Raw genomic sequence first — 15,437 nt, forward strand, 5'->3', positions numbered from 1 at the left:
TTCATTTATTTCAGCTTTTATTTGTATTAATTCCTTCCTGCTGCTTTCTTTGACTTTGTTTTATAATTCTTTTTCTGGCTTCTTGATTTGAATACTTATTTGTTTATTTTCAATCTGTCTTGCTTCTGAGTACATGACACGGAGCTCTGACTGCTTTGCCCATGTTCCATGAATGTGAATATACAGTCTGCCTGCTCCTACTCATTTCTAAGGACGTGGTCATTTAAGTTTGATTTTTCTCCTTACTCAAGTGTTACTTAGGAGGTTTAGTTGTTTAAATGTAAAAAAAATTCTCAAGTAGACTGATGCATCTGCTAACTAGACTGCTGTTAATATGTAATATTATTGCATTCTAGTCTGGAATATAGCTTGTATAATTTCTACTTCGGTGAATTTACTGAGATTTCATGCTCCCTTACTTAAGGGAGACACAGGTGTGGAGCTCAGAGTTTGTATCTAATTAAACCTGGGTTCAAAGGGAAGCTATGCTCCTTATCAGCCATATGACCCTGACACAATCTATTAACTTCTGTAGGCCTCAGTGACACAATCTATTAAATGGGGATAAAAGTTATCCTTACCACAGAGCTTATGTGAGAAATGACATAACTTACCTAAAGGACAAAATAGTATCTGTCGTGTAACAGACAACGTGAAACATACGGTGCCATTGCAACACTGCTCTTGATAAATGATACATCCATACATATAGCATTCATGTATTTTAAATAGATAAGTGTATACATAATTATTACAGTTCAAGTTAAATATTTACATTATATACATATGTATGCCTGTGTATTTATATTCGTATGCATATACATATACATACACACATATACACATGTACATATATACACATACATACATACACACATACATGCAAAGCTCAGCCCTACAGTTAAGATTCCAGTCTAGTGGAATATTTCCCTATATACAAACTGACCTGCTCCTTATTACAACCTGAATTAGGTAGAATAATGGTGCCCCCAAAATGTCTGTGTCCTAACAACCATAGGTCCTTACAACCTATGGATATGTTACCATACATGGCAAAAGGAACTTTGTAAGTATGATTAAGACTTTCGAGGTGGGAAGATTGTTCTTGATTATCTAGTTGGACTCAATGTAATCAAAAGGGTCCTTATAAGGGGAGCCTGGGTGGCTCAGTTGGTTAAGCATCTGACTTTGGCTCAGGTCATGATCTCATGGTTCATGGGTTTGCGCCCCATGTCAGGCTCTGTGCTGACAGCTTGGATCCTGGACCCTGCTTCAGATTCTGACTGACTGTCTCTCTCTCTCTCTCTCTCTCTCTCTCTCTCTCTCTCATAAATAAATAAATAAATAAACATTAAAAATTTTAAAAAGGGGTGTCTGGGTGGCTCAGTTGGTTAAGCATCTGACTTCGGCTCAGCTCATGATCTCACACTTGGTGAGTTCGAGCCCTGCATCAGGCTCTGCGCTGACAGCTCGGGCCCTGGAGCCTACTTTGGATTCTGTCTCTCTCTCTCTCTCAAAAATAAATACACATTAAAAAACATTTTTTAAAAGGGGGTCCTTATAAGAGCATAAGAAGTAGACAAATGTGTCATAGTCAGAGAAGGAGATATAGTGTGGAATCAGAGGAGAGACAGATAGAAACAGACTGTTCTTCTGGCCTTAAGAATCTTGCTGATGCCTCAGTTTTAGAAATTGTGACCTCCACAGGTGTAAATAATAAATCTGTGAGGTTTTAAGCCGCTACGTTTGTGGCAATTCATCATCAAAGCATTAGGAAACTAAAGGAAGACCGTAGCAGGGAGGCATTGCTCATGTTCAGATGAGAAAACCGGTAAGTGACTTGCCCATGGAGATACACCTTGTTTACCGTGGTGCTAGGAAGCAGACCTGGGAGTTCATATTTCAAAGCATGTGTATGAGTGTGTGTGTGCCACGTGTGTGTGAAAGAGAAATTTTAGCCATATTACACCTGTAGTTTCATGGTTATTTATTTATTTTTGTCTGGGGGTAGGAAAGGATTGTGGCTCAACAGGAGAGGAAGGAGGGGAGATAAAAGGTTTGGGGTATGCTTAGTAAGACACTTAGACATGCGGGGAGGGGAAAAAAACAGAGACTCATAAAAACATAGGGACTCAGAGGTAAATGATCCTCTGAGTTTTGAAACATGAGAAACTCTCTCCCCCAAGCCACCTCAGGGCACAAGATGGATGATTTATGCAAAGGTCTGTTTAGTTGTTGGTTTTTTTTTTTCCATGCGACATAATTATACAGTTTCTTTAGAACATTCTGTCGTCTGGGAGATTTTCTTACAGAAATTCTAAAGAGTGTAGGCTCACAGGAAACCAGCCAAGATCTGCATGGAACTATATTTATACATATGCCAAAATGAAAACCATAAAATAAGTACAAAGATACAAACTGGGCATTTTAGCTGTAGGCAATGAATGTGTTACCCTTAACACACCTATCACATTATAGAGAATACTAGAACTAGATGGGCCTTTAGAGATTGTACCATAAAACCTATACGTGTTTAGCCAAGAGCATGTTTTATTTAATCCCTACAGCAACATCACGAGATGGGGAGTTTCATTCCAACACAGCCACCAAGGACCTCGAGGCTGGCACTTTAAAATTCCACAACCAAGATCATACCAGCACTTTGGAAAAACCAGTACCTTGACCTGGATCTTCTTACTCCACATCTAGTACTCATTTCATTTCAGCACAAATGACTATTTCCAATCTGCTTGTCTTTCAAAAGAGGAATCTGGGACCTTAGAGAGGGATGGCATTTACACAGATTCTCCAAGCAGGGTGTTTATTTATTCATGTATTTACTTGCTCAGTTATTCATTCATTCCTCAACGGTTTGTGGAGCCTATAAGATTATAGATGGCAATGCACAGACTAGAAATTTTTTCTTTAAATGGCAAAAAGAATCAGATCCTGGGGGGGTGGGGCGGGGAATGTAAAAACATAGAACATGTAAGGTCAGAAGAGCTCAAGGAACGGCATACAACACTGACTTGGACCAATGTCAGGGCTGAATCTGAGTATCCCACCACAAGACAAGACCGTAGCAGGTGCCGTCCAGCTTTACTGAATCAGACACCCGTAATGAATCCCATCCTGGGGCTGTCTGGACCATGACTCTCTGTGGCCTAGAAGGTAAGGTCCTGAGCCACAGGAACCCTACAATCCAATATCATGGGGGCCTTTCTCATGAAGGCCCTTGGGACTGTCTCAACATTAACCAAAATAAAGATTAGTAAAACTGTTTTCAGGGTGGTCTCTGTCTGAAGGTTTCACTCAAGATTTAGTTTCCAGAAAAGCCATTTTGAATGTAAGGTACCCAAGGGTATTCTTTAGAAAAGAAGGAAAGAAGGAAAGGAAAGGAAAGGAAAGGAAACAGAATTCCATGGGGGAATTCTGGTTAACTTATATAATGATGTATCTACTCTAAGACCCTCAACACTTGTGAGAAACATTAGCATGTCACCTAACACTAAGAAAAACATTTTTAAAAAATCTTTCAAAGCATTGATAGTAAAATGCATCCTGATTTCAGAGATGTTCGAAAGCGGAAAATGTGGGCACTTTAGAACAAGTGAATTATGATATATCACCACCGCAGGACTTGTCAGAGCCTTTACTACCCTCAGGTGCACCATGAACCTTAAAGGCAGTTATAGAGTACAATTTCCCATCCACATAGGAATGTGACCACTGAGCTACCCTTTTCTGCCTTTCAGCTGCATATGGGACTCATGTTTCACAGATCCCACAGTGGAAAAATCTCTCTGAATGAATGGATGAACTCTGTGTGCTTCAGTCAAATGTCTGTGAATATGTTTTACTAGCAACAGCTAGTACCTGTTGCTCTATCAACATCAAATTTGCAAAGCTTTTGCAAAATACTTCAAGCAGCAGGGAGCATAAGGTTGTGATGTCTGCCGAGAACCTGGTATGTGGATGTTCTGTGTTAACTATGGGAGGTAAAATCCCGTTTCTTCGATCAGAAGTCACAGAGGTGAAAATGCAGACCCTAACCTAAAAGTCAGAAACCAAAACAAAACAAGTGGTGAATAAACACATCCCACACCTCTCCAACCAGTTACTGAAAGTCAAAATTAAGATCACTATCTGCAGTCTGGAGGTCAGCGTTTTCCACTCCTAGAGAGGATGTGCGGCTAGACGTGCTCTTTCGGCCCAGATTTTTAAACACATTTTCATTACATTGTTAATAAAATTACATTTACATCCCATTCAAATTTGAAGAGAGACGCTTGGGTTATCTCCTGTCCCAACTTTACCTCCTAAATGGCTGTGAGATCCTTCTGGGTCACGGTTTCCTCCTCTGAAAGATCTGAGAAATACTTGAAACTTCAAAAAATATGAATGACCTTGATCACAATTTCTTATTTAAAAATACAGGGAACAAAAATATATATACAGGGAACATCTCTCTTAGCAAATTATGCCAGGAAAAGGTGTTCACCCCCTGAAACAAACAAAACACAATAAAACAACAAAAACACAACCTTCCTTTTGTCAAGCCAGGACTACTATATAATCCACCATATGTTTGGGGGGGGGTTGTTTGTTTTGCCTTTTCTGTTTACTTCAGTTGCCAAGAAGCAAAGAGTTAAATTTATCTCCAGTTGAGTAATGCCCCCATTTCAGGCTCCTGCAACCATTTTCTCTCTCTGTCCTTACACATGGCTCCGGTCAGTCCTAACTTTATATGACATGTTTTTTTTAATAGGTTGGATTTATGTGGATAATATTAAGTCCTTGTCAAAGAATGCACGAAGTACATCATAAACACACATACACAAAAGATACCAACTTGGTTGCTAGGTAACCAAGCAACCTGTAATTGCTTGGGGATGCTCCCTCACCTGTAAAGATTCATTCTGAATGCTTCAGCTCAGTTTCTGATGACCTTCTCAACTTCTCTCAAATTCACCTGCTTCTCTCTACCCTGATAGTACCTGTTGCTCTATCAACATCAATCAGGACCAAGTGAGGCTCAGCCACCTGTCCTCAGTGTCCCCTCTGTCCCAGAGTACAAACTCAATGCCTATTTGCGTTCTCAGCATCCCATAAAAGGCCAGGTACAGAGTAGGTGCAAGAAATCCTAGATAGATGAATTCCTTAATTCAACGGTTATGGTTTTGAAGAAGTTCTTGGGGCAAACAGTGGGGAGTGACAATGGGGATACCCAGGTGACTATGACCTAGTCCCTGATCATGAAGACGTCACAGTGCAATGAGGTCCACACAGGAAAGCAGGTAAGTCAAAAGAGCAACGGGGTGACCACAGAGAGAAGCACTGGGGTGCTGTGTGATCCCAGAGAAAGATACTTTACTCAGTTGTGTAGACCAGGGGCTGGCTATCAAGGCAGCTGGCAGGAGGTCCAGTCTGCAGGGTGTCCAGATATCACTGGGATAAATTAGAATTCAAAGCTACCAAACAGTCCTTGCAAGAGCGTCTTGTGGGTAGAAATGAAAAAAAATACAAATCAAAATAAAACAAGAAAAAAGGTCCTTTCTTTGCACGCCCTAACCCCACTTGCTAAATCCCGAGCCAATATTTAAGCAGTATCCACTTGAAAGGGCAAGGTATTCTATTACCCAGCTCCAGGGTAACTACACTTCTCACTCCCGCACCCCATGGGGCTCAGAGAAGACTTGTCAGAGAAGGTTATATCCACACTGAGTCTTGATGATGAAACAGAGCTGTCTAAGCTAAATGGCCACAGGCAAGGGGTGGGGATTGGTGGTACAGAGGAGGAGGAGAGGCAGATGGAACAACATTGTCAAAATTCCAGATGTGCAGGCCAAGAAGAGGCCTCATTCAGGACGAGGGACACAACTGGAATTGCAGCTGGAAAGACTGGGCTGGGGACAACTGCTTTAGCCATGTTAAGTGAAGAACATCATTTAACAATTATTATGTGAGCACCTACTAATTGCCAGGCACTGTTCTAGGTGCTGGAGACAGGGTGGTAAAGAAAACCTACAATTCCGTCACCAAGTGATTAAATTAGCTGGCTTTACACCTATTAGACTGGCCATAACTGCCATTCGCTGGGTGCTCACGCGTGCTGGCCTCTGTGCATGCATAATTCCATTCAATCCTCACAATTGCATCTGATTCTACTTAAAAGGAAAGGCTCACAGAAGTTTAGGGACTTGCTTAAGACCACATAGCTAGAAGTGGCCAGAGGCTAGGAATAACAGCAGGTCTGTCTTGACTGAGACTAGAGCCACACAGCCTGGGTTGGAGCCCTAATGCCCCCATGTACCAGCTGTGTGACCTTGGGAAAGTCACAGAGCTATTCTGTGCCTGGTTTTCTTGATGGTAACTGGCGATCATAATAGTACGTCCCTTGTAGAGTTGTTAGGAGAATTAAAAACCAGCTCTTGTAATCGAAGCACTAACCACAGCCATGGCACAGAAGAGGCACTTCATAAAAGTTAGCTGCTGTGACTCACTGGCTGCAGAGAGGTTTACTGAACCTGAGCCTACCCAAGGAACTCAGCAAGGTCACAGAGCTCTGATCCAATCTGGAAGGTCTCCTTGAGCAAAGGTTTGTTTCCCTTGCTTAATTCAATTAGGTGCTACATCTCTCTACCAACTTTCTCACAAGTACCTGCTAATGGCTTTCATTGTTTTGTTTACAGTGCTTCTAACAAGTGTGGGTAACTTCTCATTTGCATCCTTAATAGGCAATCTTCAAAACATGTTGACACTGCAGTTGGTTTTAGGAGACCTGGGTTTTATTTTCTTTTTTTGTCCTGTTTATCAGCATTTGGATGGGCTTCAACAGCTGCCAGCACACTCCCGCCCATTCATTCTTATTTAAGACTTTCAGAGTTCTTCTTATATTTTGGATATTAACCCCTTATTGGATATATCAACACCAAAAACAGCAACAACAACAAACAATCCAATCAAAAAATGGCCAGAGGACCTGCATAGACATATTCCCTAAGGAGATATACCAATGGCCAACAGATTCATGAAAAACTGTTTCAATATCACTGAATGTCAGAAAAATGTAAATCAAAGCCACAATGAGATATCCCTTCAAATCTGTTGTTAAGGCTAGTATCAAAAAGACAGGAAATAACAGGTGCTGGCAAGAATGTGGAGAAAAGGGAACTTCAGTGCACTGTCGGTGGGAATGCAAACTGGCGCAGCCACTATGGGAAACAGTATGGAGTTCCTTAAAAACTTAAAAATAGAACTACCCTACGATCCAGCCTGAAGAAAATGAAAACACTAATCAGAAAAGATATGTGCACCCGATGTTTACTGCAGCATTATTTACAATAGCCAAGATATGGAAGCAGCCCAAGTGTCACCAATAGATGAATGGAGGGGCGCGTGGGTGGCTCAGTCCATTAAGTGCCCAACTTCAGCTCAGGTCATGATCTTATGGTCCATGAGTTTGAGCCCTGAATCGGGCTCCGTGCTGGCAGCTCAGAGCCTAGAGCCTGCTTCGGATTCTGTGTCAATGTCTCTCTCTGCCCCTCCCCCACTTGCGCTCTTCTCTCTCTCTCTCTCTCAAAAATAAATAAACATTTTTTTAAAAAGTTATAGATGAATGGATAAAGATGTGGTGTGTGTATATGTACACACACACACACACACACACACACACACACACCATGGAATACCACTCAGCCACATACAAAGAATGAAATCTTACCATTTGTGACAACATGGATGGACCTAGAGGGTATTATGCTCAGGGAAATAAGTCAGACAAAGAAATAAAAATACCACACGATTTCACTGATCTGTGGAACCTAAATATCAAAACAAAGAACAACAACAAAAAAAAACAGAGTCATAAATATAGAGAACAAGCTAGCAGTTGCCCGCGGGGAGGCGGGGGCAGGGAAGGACAGGGGCAAAACAGGGGAAGGGGCTTGAGGAACAAGCTCCAAGTCTCACGTGGTTGCAAAGTACGACATAGTAAATAGAGTCAGTACCAGTGTATTAACTTTCTATGGTGACAGATGACAAGTACACTTACTGCGGTGAGTGTCCCTAACGTATATAAATGTCAGATCACTATGGCGCACATCTGAAACTAATTTTGTATCCCAACTCTGCTTCAATTAAAAAAAAAAGACTTTCAGAGACTTTTCCTGATAGGGAAAGTTAGGTGATCCTGTCTCACAAACCTAAAAACCAAGAACTTGAACACCTCGAGTCACTGAGCAAGTGAGGGGCTATTGTCCCTACTCATCATTCACTGTAATTATTTTATTTAACAAATACATACAGTGCCAACTCTGTGCAGGGCCCTGTTCAGAAGCACTTTACAGACACTCATGGAAACTGTGAGGTAATGCATTTTAGTCCTCATCACAACTCCATAAAGAGATACCATTATCATGCCTATTTTACAGAGGAGGAAAGGGAGACACAGAGATGTTGAGTAACTTGCTCATGGTCACACAGCAAGGAGGCAGCGAGCTACGTTACTAACCATGTGACCTTGGACACACGACTTACCCTTAAGGGAGTAATTAACAGGAAGTAACTGTGCACTCTTCACAACCGTCATTATATTGGGGCAAATATTAAAAGTTTAGACATGAGCAAACTGAAGATCAGGGGTTCTCAGAGACTTGCCCAATGCCTAAGAGAGAGTTATCTCCAGAGCTTGGATGAGAACGGGAGTCTGTCGATTCCCCTTGACCTCTGCAGTGTGCTTCACTGGAAGCTGGTGACAGTCGCTATGTCACAATCCATTACTGCTCTACCTGCTGTTCCTACTGTTTTTTGCAACAGAAAGACTACCCCACCACCAGGTACACAGGGAGAAAAATAATGATAAGAACACGGCTGATTCTGTATTCAAGCCTCAGATCTAAGCCCATGCATAATTTACTCAACACTGCCCTGCAGTCACTTAAGCTGAGGAGACACAGCTATAAATTCAGGTCTGCATACACTAATTTATTTCTTATTTATTTTGCTGATACATATCTAGGGCCTGCAGCAAGCCGTTGCAACACCTGCTCAAAGGCACCTGCAGCCCTCAGTGTAACTGAGGCAGAAGGGGAGACCCTAAAGCAAGTCCCAGAAGGAAAACTAGAACCCTGGACGAGAACCATGCAGATAAAATTAATTTTCTGTTAAACTGAGTTCAAACTCATACACGCTCCCCCACCCCCTTTTGCATAATATGTAGGACCGAACAGGCTCTTGCTAAATGCCTTATTCTGTTTTCCGATCTTAGCAAAGCACTGAGCATATTTCGATGACAGACATTCTTGCACGAGCACTGGATTATTTTTCTGAGTCACAGAATGTCAAAAGATGAGGACATTTTTAAATAGGAAGATGTCACCAGAAAGAGACTGAAGAAGAGAGGGGAAAAAAAGCAGTGCCATTTTCGAGGAATAGCTGAGGATCAAGCCCTACCCTGGAGGCCGTCCATGACAGAGGTAATTCCCAGTTCACTCCTCCGGATGGAAAACTAGGTAAACTGGATGAAACGTTAGGTGTCATTGGCCAAAGATCTCATTTTGCATGTGGTCAAACTGCGGCCCAGAGAGGGAAAGGGACTTGTCCCAGGCTACTCAGCAAGCTGGTCCCAATGCGCCCATTCTTTCAGTCTCAGACACACTGTAAAACTCCACTGAGTCCTTAGCATTTGCCTGCATGGCTTCCTTTCCGCCTCCTCGCCTCCACTTAATTATCCTTACAGATAGGGCGTTAGGGCATAGAGAGTCCATCCCTGAATTTGCACTGCTAACTCCCTGCAGAAACAGGGTAGACAGTCTGGCCTAAGCGTTTTCTCAAGCACACACCTGCTGGTTTCTCAGTGACACTTTCCAGGTGCCTGCTCTGGTCTCCAAGCTACACTGGCCAGGGCTGCGGGGGAGACACAGAAGGGGCAGGGGGCTTCAGCAGAAAATAGTCCTGACCCTAAGACACCGCCTGAGCATGGAGTCCATTTATTGGAAGTATTAATCAATTATTTATTTTACTTCTTCCTTTCTTCTTCCCAATACCCCACAGAAGCCTTTTGCTTCTTGGGCTGAAAAAGCAGACACAGAAAGGCCATTTCGTTGACGGGCAGGCCCGGTCTGGCCTGACTGCAGTTCCTGACCTTTTTTCCACATCTCCCACCGAGGGGAAGGGCCTCGGGGACAGAGACTCACCCGCAGAACATGAAGATGGTGCTGGAGGTGGCATCAGAGGGCAAAGGCAGCGTCTGCTGCAGGCACAGCTGCTCACAGCCACCGTTGAAGCCGTCTGAGCAGTCGATGCCTTTGGAGTGGTCGTAGCATCCGGAGCCGTCCTTCATGGGCCTCAGCTCCTCGGGGCACTGCTCGGGGAGAGAGCGACAGGGCAGTCACGGCCAAGGAGGTGGTGGGTCCCACCGAGCCCTCTCCTCCCACTTTCCGAGAAGGGCCATGCGTCAGAGACCACAGAGGGGGTGTCAAAGTCTTGTCTGGCCAATTAATAGTTGTATGGTCTCTCTGAACCTGACTGTGCCCACCTGTGAAATGGGACTTTTGTCAGTATCCGCCTGGTAGACGTGTGAGAATAGGAGGAGGTACCGTGGGCAAAGTGCTCAGAACAAAGTGCTCAGAACAAAGTGGCTCATGTGGCAACTGCACAGCAAGCCTTAGCTGCTATTACTATTGACCCTGCATGAATCATCATCATTATTGTGTTTGTTATTATCCAGTAGGATCTGCCACTGATGAAAAAAAAAAATCACCCTGGCAGGCAGCCAGGTATACTTTAAAGAGTTCCTACCGACATGAGTTTTAAACTCCAGCTCTTCCTCTCCTCATTCTGTGACCTGGGACAAGGTAGTCACCATCTCTGAGCCTCAACCTCCTTATCTGTTAAATGGGCAGAGCACCTACACTTATGCGTTTGTTGGGACGCTTCAACTGGATCCTGGGAGTGCATGTCCTACTTCGGAATTTGGCACGCCATCTGGTACTCATCAAACGTGAGTTCTCTCCCTTCCTGTCTTGAATTTGTCTTTTCGTCTCCATCCCTGTTTCCAGAGTCCTGAATGGGACCCCTTCATGGCCACATCGGGAGCCTGCAAATTCCAGTTAGGCCTCCTCCACACCATCCTCCTAAGTGGTATTTCTCAATCATCACTCCCCAGCTTAAATAAGTAACTGCATTTTCCAGAACAATAACACTTTGAATCTCCCTTCAGCGGATAGGCAAGGTCTTCTGTAGATGTTTCAGCTCCTGTTTCACCAGGAACACCTGTCTCCAGGTAAACAAACCCGTAGCCCTCTGGTCCCTAAAAGTACCCTGGTGACTCCAATCTTGAGTGACCTCAGTCAAATGCTCTTCTGAGTGTGCCTGGCATCTGCTAAGTGTTCCATAATTGGAAGATCCTATACTGTAGGGACAACTGGCTATATAATTTATTTTCCATCATTAGATGAGCTGAGCTAATCTTGTCCAGTCCAGCAGACAGAGAAGCAGTTTCCAACTTCTCTTGCATTCGGGACCAAAAATGAGGTACTAGGTTTTAATTTCAGTCACCCTTGCTGGCATTTCCTGTCCACAAAGATTAACACCCAGAGCTCAGCCCTCCTCATCCATCACTGGACATCACTGATTAAAATGCCCCCACTGCACACCCCACACCCAGCTCCCCGGTCCCTTCTCCAAGCCTCCATCCTGAACCCCATCAATAACAAACACATACACACAGATCAATTCACAAAGACCACAATAACAATAACCACAAAAAAGAAAAAGGTCAATCCTCCTGGAAATTAAATTTCACCTAAGAAGAATTCATAATTACCAATGCACGAGAATTCTTCAAGACATTTGAGACTGGCGCCAGGGAGGGTGACGGAGAAAGTAGGTTATAAATGGCCTTTGTCAAGCTGCAGAAAGGTTATAAAACTGGCTACATTTTGTGCTTAAAGAGAAAAATCAATTTTCCATGTGAGTGAAGTGCTGTAAATATTAATACAAAGCTCAGAGGAAGTCCCTGCTTGTCTCTAAACATTCAATGTCAGACAGGAGGGCACCTGGTCATGGGGTCATTTGGGAGCCATTTACTGGTCCTCAGGGCTGGGTCTGTCTGTCTGCAGAGATTGGGAATTAGCCCTGGAAAGAATGGCTGACCTTCTCACCAGGTGACAGGAGGTATCTGGGGCACGGAATTACAGTTCGTCCCATCCCCTGCTGATTCCCTACTACTTTTGTTCTTTATAAAAGTATGTTCTGGGGGCACCTGCGTGCCTCAGTCGCTTGAGCCACCGACTTCAGCTCAGGTCATGATCTCAAGGTTCATAGGTTTGAGCCCCGCATCAGGCTCTGTACTGACAAAGCAGAGCCTGCTTGGGATTCTCAATCTCTCTCCCTCTCTCTGCCCCTCCCCAACTTGCGCTCTCTCTCTCTCTCTCTCTCTCTCTCTCTCTGTCTCTCAGAATAAATGAATAATCTTTAAAAAAATAAATAAAAAATTTTTCAGAAGTATGTTCTGTAATCCAGATAAGACCTAAACACTTTCCTTCCCTGTTTTTACTTAGTCCTTACAGCAAGCCTATGAGGTCATGTGGCAGGATGAGAATGGCTACCCAAGATATGTTTCTGTCCTTATCCCTGAAACCTGTGAATATCACCTTCTATGGTCAAGTTCTGGCAGATTAAAGTTCTTGCATGGAATTGACTACCTGGGTTATCGAGGTAGGTCTAAATGCGGCCATGAATGTCCCCACAGGAGAGAGGCAAAGAGAGATCACACGCAAGATGAGAAGGCCATGTGCAGGCAGAGCTGAGATTGTAGCCACATGGCTATAAGCCAGCAAATGCTGCAACCCCCAAAAGCTGGAAGAGGCAAAGAAGCCACGTGGAGGGAACGTGACCCTGAGAGCACCATGACTTTGGACTTGTGCCCTCTGGAACGGAGACAGAATACGTTTCTGTCATCTTAAACCACACAGTTTCTGGTGCTTTGGTAGTCACAGGAAAGCAATACAGGTTGGTAGTCACATTAGTCCCATTTTACAGATCAGGAAACTGAGGAGAAGTGGCAGGGGTGAGGCTTTTCAGGCTTTCTGGCTCGGTAGCTCTTAACTGATACTCAGGCAACTCACTGCACTCCCCGGTCACTTACTGAATGGTAGATTTTTCATCTTGGGAAGTCAGAGCAAAGATGGATTTAGAGCTGACCTCACCTACTTACTGTAAAATTGAGGCTCAGAGAATAGGAGGGTGTCCATCACCACAAACCCCCAGCACATGAGTAGAGGGTACACAGCCAGTCCCCTAGTCCCAGCGTGGGGCCCCATCCACCATACTTACTACCCTTTATGTTAAAGCATTTTATGTCTGAAGACAAACTTGATGATGATTTACAGATGGGAAACTGAGGCTCAGAGAGGTGAAGGTGCTTGAATAACATAACACAGCAAATTAAACGCAGAGCTAGAATTAAACTTGCATTTGATCTGTGACCATGGGAGAGGTGTTCTGAGTATATGAAGTGGGTTTTCCAATCACCATATGATCATCCCTTCATCCAGCGTGGACTTCCTACCCTGAGTCCTTGTGGGTGGGAGAGGGCAGACTAGATCTAGTAATATCATTTGAGATTTGCAAATTATTTCAACTATTTCACAGTTTGTCATCTCTCTCCCCCCACCAAAATGCAAAGCTGGTAATACTATGGACCTTCCTGCCTTGTCCTCAGCTACACTGCACACTTAGCATAGCGTCTGGAACATAGTAGCTGCTTTTTTTTTTTTTTTTTTTAATAAACCATCTGAGCGCCAGACAGGATGTATAGTATGTCTGTGTGTTTGGGTTTGGGTTTGGGTTTGGGTTTCAATCCAAACTCTGCTTCTTATAAGCTGTGTAACCTCTTGCCAGTGACTCAACATCATCTATCTTCATGTGATTACTCTAAGGAGTAAACAGAGTGAAAGCCAGCATCAAAGATGGCCCCCAATGATGCCCGCTACTGGTATTCACACCCTGTGTAGTCCCCTCCCACACGCTACCAGCGTCGGTCTGCATGACCAATAGCATATGGCAGAACTGATGGTATATCACTTCCAAGATTAGATTATAAAAGACTGAAACTTCTGTCTCCCTCCCTCTCTTTCATAGCACTGCTGTGGTGAAATCAAGCTGCCATGTAGTGAGCAAGGGACTGAAGCCTCTGGCCAACAGCCAGCAAGGCTGACCTTCCAACAACACATGAGTAAGCTTGGAAACAGATCCTCCAACCCCAGTAAAGTCACTTCAGAGAACTACAAACCCAGCTGACATTTTGACTATAATCTTATAGGGGCCAGACCCACCCGGCTAAGCCACTCTTGAATTTCTTTTTTTCTTTTTTTTTTTTTAAACGTTTATTTATTTTTGAGACAGAGAGAGACAGAGCGTGAACAGGGGAGGGGCAGAGAGAGAGGGAGACACAGAATCTGAAACAGGCTCCAGGCTCTGAGCTGTCAGCACAGAGCCTGAGGCGGGGCTCGAACTCACAGACGGTGAGATCATGACCTGAGCCGAAGTCGGACGCTTAACCGACTAAGCCACCCAGGCGCCCCGCCACTCGAATTTCTAACCCTCCAAGATTATGTGAGATGATACAAGCTTCTAGTTTGCAGCTGCTCAATTTGGGGATAATTTGTTATACGGCAATAGATAACTAATACAGTGAGACAAATGCATCAAATGTTCAACACACACTCAGCAAGTGGCAGCTGCTGTTGTGGGTAATTTGAAGGAGCTTAGAAACTAGTTTGAGAGATAAGGAATATACACATCTGTCAGACAGAGGACTAGTAATAGAACAAACAAAGAAGCACAGCATAATTTGAATGGGAAAATAAAGTCCCTCCAAGTGTGAGTGCGATGGGGGGATGCCGGAGTGAGGAGGCCTTGGTCGGAGAAGACTTCCTCTTTGTCAGGAGCAGATGTCACTGAGCAAAAGGGACATGTGCCAATACACTAGAAACAGGAAGATCAGAATTCCTGCCCAGGCACGTCTGCTCACTTGCTTTGTGTGTCAGACATGTCCCTGAACCCAGCTGGACCTCAGTTTCCTTTCTTTAAACAGAGGGACAGCTCACAGACAAGAATGTGGGGGCTGAAGTCAGGCCTGATCCCATGCAGGTTTTGAGACCCTGAGCAAGTGCTTCACCTCAAAGAACGCCTCGGGTTCCTTAGGGAGGAATGGCCACTCTACTGGAGGCATTTCTGGAGACTTTATGAGAAAACCCACCTGAAGTGCCTGGCTCAGAACCTAGCACATAGTAGGCACTTAATCAATGAAGGACAAATGAACAAATGATAAATGAATGAACCCAACCCCCAAAAGAAAACCTAACTAAAACTATTAGCTTCTTTTTTTTTTTAACGTGTATTTATTTCAAGAGAGAGAGAGAGAGAATGTG

General features: G+C 43.8%; 1 protein-coding gene across 1 annotated transcript in view; it reads right to left on the reverse strand.

The window, feature by feature from the left end:
* LOC125921924 (astrotactin-2-like) overlaps window positions 1–15,437 on the reverse strand; it is a 116,097-nt gene that overhangs the window by 68,979 nt on the left and 31,681 nt on the right. The window contains exon 3 of the mRNA XM_049629728.1: window positions 10,197–10,363. Within this exon, the coding sequence (XP_049485685.1) occupies window positions 10,197–10,363 (167 nt within the window). The remainder of the gene's footprint in view (window positions 1–10,196; window positions 10,364–15,437) is intronic.

Source organism: Panthera uncia, chromosome D4 (assembly GCF_023721935.1).
Source record: "Panthera uncia isolate 11264 chromosome D4, Puncia_PCG_1.0, whole genome shotgun sequence".
NCBI lineage: Eukaryota > Metazoa > Chordata > Mammalia > Carnivora > Felidae > Panthera > Panthera uncia.